Source organism: Oxyura jamaicensis, chromosome 17 (genome assembly GCF_011077185.1).
Source record: "Oxyura jamaicensis isolate SHBP4307 breed ruddy duck chromosome 17, BPBGC_Ojam_1.0, whole genome shotgun sequence".
NCBI classification, from domain to species: domain Eukaryota; kingdom Metazoa; phylum Chordata; class Aves; order Anseriformes; family Anatidae; genus Oxyura; species Oxyura jamaicensis.
Genome location: NC_048909.1, coordinates 2,486,512 through 2,492,387, shown reverse-complemented (window position 1 = coordinate 2,492,387; position 5,876 = coordinate 2,486,512). Strand labels below are relative to the sequence as shown.

Below are 5,876 nucleotides of genomic sequence, written 5' to 3'. Positions count from 1 at the left end.
GGGGGGGGGGGGCGGGGGTGCACCTGCATTTGGGCTGTGCCTCCTGCCCCCAGCTCCCTGCCCCTGAAGATGGGGATGCTGAGGCACGTCCCAGCTGTGCTGGGTGGGGTTCCTGAGCTTTCCTCCTCAAACAACCTCAAAGCAGCCCAAAACCCGGAGGAACGAACACCCCCCCCCCCCCCCAACCCCCGGGGGGGGACGGGGCCGCATCCCCTGCCCACCTGGGCCTGACATCAGCCCCACGGCTCTGCAGTGAGATTGTGGGAGCAGAGATGGATGTTTATATAGCACATACTGAACGTACATGAGGGGGGCAGCTGCTTGGCAGGAGGATGAAGAGGAGGAGGGCGGCTACATCAGCCCATGCAGCGGGGGCATCACCAGGCACCCACGCAGCCAGAAGCAGACGGTGGCTTTCTTGCAAGAAACTCAAAGACAGGGCTAAGTCAGAGCCTGTCCCAACATGAGGAGGGGGCAGAGCCACCCCACGCTGCATCGCAGCCCAGCCAAGAGCCCTGCCTCACGCTCAAACCCCCGTGCCCTCCTGGGGATGCTGTGTTTGGCCAGGGGTCTCCCAGCAGCTCCGGGCGCCCGAGCCCCTCGCTGGCAGCGGCTGCATCAAGGGCAGCTGGAAGACGTCTGTCCATGCTCTGACAGACACGGGCTGAGGCAAAGCAGCCGGGCTCACGGTGTTTATTTTCCCCCGGGCACGAGGCAGACATCATCTGGCCCCGCTGCCCGGAGTGGTGTGTGCAGTTGTAAACCTGCAGCACGCAGACTGCCCATTGCGCTGCTTGTCTAGAAAATCCTTCCCCCAAGGAAAGCTGTGTGTTTACCCTTCAAACCCTTTCCCAGCACGTTGGAATTTAAAAGCAATGATTTTGACCCATGAAGTGTGAGAAATAAGGATGCAAGAGGCACTGGCATCCCTGGCGGCAGGGAAGGCTGGGGTACCCAGCTGGACCCAACCTGCTGGCACGGAGAGCAGGCACTTAAATAAACAAAGGGGAAAGTAGGAAATGAGGCTCTGTCTGGCCCGCTGCTAGCAGAAAGGTTTAAGACTTTATAACTCAGCCTGATCTGAAAGGATTTCACGTGGGGATGCTGCCAAACCTCTGCTCTGCGCTCCAGCTCTCAGAATCACAAATAATGGCTAACGGCAGCGGTCCTGGAAGCTGCTGGATGGTTTGGCTGAAATTTTTCAAACAATTCCCCATGAGGCAGGCGTACAACAAGTGTTCAACCCAAACGGCTCGAGCTGGGCAGAGGGACCACCCCCCCCCACCCCCCGGGCCAGAAGCACGCTCGGGGCAGCAGCTGGATGCAGTGGGCTCCGTGCGTGCACCCCCCGTGTCCCTGCACCCCCATGTCCCTGTCCTGGGCAAAGGGACCAGAGGGTTTAGGGGCAGGGGGCTAGGCCACCTGGCAGACAGATGCATGAGATCCAGCACTGGAAGCTCAGCGAGCTCAGGCAGGTGACAGGGTGGTTTCCAGCTGCGAGGGCAATCGCTCACCCAGGAATGCGCCACCTTTGTCATTGGTGCCCCCCCCCCCCCCCGTTTTTTTTTTTTTTTGGCTACAAGAGGGCATTTTCCACATCACATAGGAGAAGAGAAATACTGCTTCACTGCAGAAGCCAGTGTGCAAGTGTGCAACATTCTCCCTTTTCTTCTCCTTTCTACAGGGAGAGGAGCTGACATCCCCCACAGGTCCCACACCAATCCCCCACCCTCACACCAAAGAGCACTGGGGGATGTCAGTGAGCCCCCAGGGCACGTCCCCATCACCCCTCCGTGGGGCTGGGACCCCCGACCTGCCAGCAGAGAGCTCCCCCTCTGCAGCCCTGCGGGTTTCCACCAGCTCCCTCCTTAGCACAAGCACCCTTTGTGCCCGGCTGTCCCCCAGCCCCGGGGGCTGGCTGCAGCGGGGTCACTGGTAGGACCCTCACCCCGTGCCCATATCCCTGCTGTCCCACACAGTTCATTCTCTTACTTATTCTGAAGTACTCTGGGATAGGAGGTGCATTGTGAACGTATCCTGGCGGGCTCTGCCCTTTGCTGGAGGCTCTCGGAGCTCCTTCAAGCCTGAAATTTGTCATTCACGGGGGCGAGCAGCCCCAGGGGACCAGCACAGAGCTGCTCTGTGGCAGGCGGTGACCCCTGTGTCCAGGCCACTTTGAGTGTGTGGTTTGGGGTCTCATGAGGGGAAAAAAGCAATAGTGTCATACAGTAGCATAACGGAGGGCCCAGAGTAGTGTGCACGTGCTGGAGGGTCGAGTGCAGATGGCACGAGGAGCCCAGAGCTGCTGTTTCTGGGTCCTGAAGCAATTTGACTTGCAAACTTGTTAAGATTAGCATGATTTTGTAAGCTAGATATACACACAGAGACTAATGCCATCTATACTGTATAGAATATAAACTCTGTACACACACAAAGAGCACTAACAGCTTGCAATATATACCTGATTTTACATATTTACATTACATTTTCCATTTAACCAAGTGCACGTACACATCCTCACTACCAGTGCACTCCAGCGTAAGGCCCCAGATCCAAGGAGCTTGCGGCACGATGCTGTACGTGACATTTCAGAGCACCAGATCTCCAGGAGAATAAATTACTGAAAGACAACTTTCACCAGCCCTCGAGCAAGAAATGCCATCTGCAAGAGCCAAGTGCTGCATCTTCAGATGCCACTCATCCCTTAATTAAGCAGATTTTAATTGGGTGACTCTAAGCTTTAATTAATGACAAATCGTTCATGCACATTCATTTTTGAGTTGCGCTCGCAGATGGATTTTTTCCTGGTTTGGGAAGGTTTGTGTTTGGGGGGCTGGGGGGCAGTTTTGGTTCCTCTTCCTAAAACCCAGAATCCCGACTGAGCATCCCGACCCCTGCGGGCACATCTGGGCAAGTGGGGGAGAGGGGAGAGGCTCAGCTTGGGCTGGAGCAACCCAAAGGCGGGGAAATGTTGCCTGCAGCACAGGTTCGGGGTGATTCATTCAGCCCCATGTGTCCCATGCAGCGGCCGCATGGAGACCAGCTCCCACCCACCTCCTTGTAACGCTGCCCTAAATATCGCCCCGTTATTTCCAGGCCAGTTTGCTGCGCCAGGTAAGGTGAGGATTAGTGCCCGAGGGACAGATTCAGTTCGGTGCAAACACTGCTTGTTTTAAAGGGTGCGGGCATGCTCTGAGGCAGCAGCACTCATGAAGGATAGAACCACATCCCCGGTGTCCTGGGTCCAGCCCCCACCCACTTCTGGCACCCTCAGTCCTCCCAGGATCATTACTGGGCATCTGCTGGTGACAGCTGCAGACACAGCGCTGGTGGCAGCTCGGTTCCCCTCCGGGATGGATCACCTCCCACTTTGACAGCCCAAAGTTCCCCTTGGGGCTTGGGAACTTCCAAAGTGCCTTCTCCTGAGCACAATCCTGATTTTGAACCCTCTTCCAGCCAGGAGCAGAGGAAGCGATGGTACCGACCCCACGACTGTGATGCTGCAGAACCACCAGCTGCTTGCTCCCCTGCCCCACGCAGAAGACCAGCAGCCATCGCTCTCAGCCCTAAATCCGCATGAAATCAGCCCGCTGCGGGGCTGGGCACGAGGCAGGACCCCATCAGCCAGGAACTTCGGCTGGGGGAGAGGGGGAAAGCTGGAAGCTGAGGGTGCGCAGGAGCCGGGGTTGCACGGGGGAAGCCGGGCACTGTGTAAGGGTGGAGGAGTTGTGGTTATCGGGACGGGGGGGCACAGCAGGGGCAGGGCCTCAGCACAGAGAGCTTTCTTCTTCTGTGACAAAGCCCGAGAAACCCATATACTTGCAGCACCATGCCCTGTTTGCTGGGGGACCTGCAACATTTCAGAGCTGCAGGAAATCTACCCAAGCCCACGACCTGCACCACCACAGTCGGCAGCAATCGAAGGTGAAGCCACACACCTGGCTGTCCCCAGGCTTCCTAGCACCGCAGAGGGCCCTGCTCCCACCCTGCACACAGCCCCTACCTCCCCACAGTTATTAACTCCCAGCTTCCTCGCTTCCACCCCAAAATCCCCCCTTATCCACGCTTGGATCTCGCTCCAGTTTCAGCCACTGGAATGCGATTCCCAGCTCGGTTCCCAGGCTGCGGGCTGCATGGCTGCAGCCTCGCTTCCCAGCCAAGGTTCAAGCGGAGTTAAGCTCTGCTGAGATAACTCGGAGCTTTCCCTCTCCAGCCACATTCCCACCGACCAGGCTCCAGGGGAGCCTCCGGCAAGCTCTGCCCCCGGCCAAGCACGCATGTTTTGGGCAGGCGCCGTGCCGTGGGGGTCACCGCCTCTGAGCGGGACCCATAGGCGTTAGTACAACGCAGGCGGGGTAACGTTTGTCTTACAAGCAGCCAGAGCTTCCTGCAAAGCAAACATCCTCCTTTATATTAACGCGGTGGAAGTGCTCCCCTCCAGCTCACCACTTCCCAGTGACACGTCCCAGCCCCACGCTCCAAATTTTGTTAGCTGCTCGCCCAAAGCCTCCACCCGGCCACCCAGTCCTGAGCCCCCTCCTAAGGGGGGGGGAGCCAGGACCCCGCTGACCCCCAGCCTGGACAGGAGCCTCAGCCCCTGGGAAGGAAGGGGCCCAGCACTCCCAAAAACTTTCAGTGAAAGTTTCCCGACCACGACCAGCCACGGAGAGGAAAGATGAGGGATGTGGGGACACGCTGCAGCACCCCAAATTTGAGTTTCATGCCCACAGAGAGAAAAGACGAGGGATGTGGAGGCATGTCACAGCACCCCAAACGTGAGTTTCATGCCCGCACAGCCTTGTTGCGTTATGTTACACATACGTTATGTTGTGTTATACACCCGAGGAGCTGTGCACGCTCCGGCTGCCTGCAGCGAGACCACCACCAGCACCCCCTCCAGCACTGCCCTGCCACCGAGACCCCTGGTACCACACTGAGCCCCCCCACATTCCTGCCACACACTGAGCTCCCCCAGCTTCACTCCCCATTAACAGCACCCCCCAGGGACATGCCTGCCACACCCCCCAGAGCCCCAGGCCGGCACCAGCCGCGACCCGGGACGGTGGGAGGTGGGACCCCCCCCCCCAGAAGCCAGGGACCCGCGAGCACCGGGCCGGGGGGGCAGCCCCGAGGCTGCAGGAGAGGACAAGCCACACTGCCGTGCCCGGGGCCGCAATCCTGGTTGAACAGTGCATCCTAGCGGACACCGCCTCGCCTCCTCTCCCGGAGCATCCCCACCGACCGGCGGGGAGCGTGGGGAGAGAGGACCCCCGGGCGAGCCTCCCCTTGCTCCCCCACCCTCCGCCGCCTCCCATCCCACCCCCGGGGGGGTGCAGCTCTTACCTGGGTACATCCCAGAGCCCGTCTCGGAGGGCTCCAGCCCCGCTGCTCCCAGGGACAGGGCGCAGAGCAGCGCCAGAGCCAGCGCCCCGCATCGCATCGTGCGCCCCGGCCCCGGCCCCGTTCCCGGCCCGGCGCATCCCGGCCCCGCCGCCCCCGCCCCCGCCCCGCCCCGCGGGACCCCCGCAGGGAGGGGAGGGCGGGGGGGGACACCCGACACCCTCCCCTCCCTCCACCCCCCCCCCGGCACACGGAGGGGGGACACGCGTAACCCCTCCCCCGCCTGCATTGCCGGGCCGTGCACAGGCAGCCGGGGGCGCAGGGGTTAATGATGCCCCCCGGATGTTTTGGGCACCGTTGGTAAACGAGACTGCGACCTCCCCCACCCCCCCAAAGAAAAAAAAATCAACACACAAATGTTGATGCAGGTGTTACTGGGGTGTTTATCCCCAATAAATAATATTTGGGGCTGGGGACAGGACCCCAACCCTCCTGCCAGAGCTGTTCTTGTGTCCTCTGGGTTCCACCCCCCCCTC

The 5,876-nt window shown here is 60.1% G+C and overlaps 1 protein-coding gene across 1 annotated transcript in view; it reads right to left on the bottom strand.

The window, feature by feature from the left end:
• LOC118175453 (collagen alpha-1(I) chain-like) overlaps positions 1-5,527 on the bottom strand; it is a 75,054-nt gene extending 69,527 nt beyond the window's left edge. Inside the window, exon 1 of the mRNA XM_035341713.1 lies at positions 5,344-5,527. Coding sequence (XP_035197604.1) covers positions 5,344-5,440 — 97 coding nt within the window. The 5' untranslated portion in view covers positions 5,441-5,527. The remainder of the gene's footprint in view (positions 1-5,343) is intronic.
• Positions 5,528-5,876: the final 349 nt, after the last annotated feature.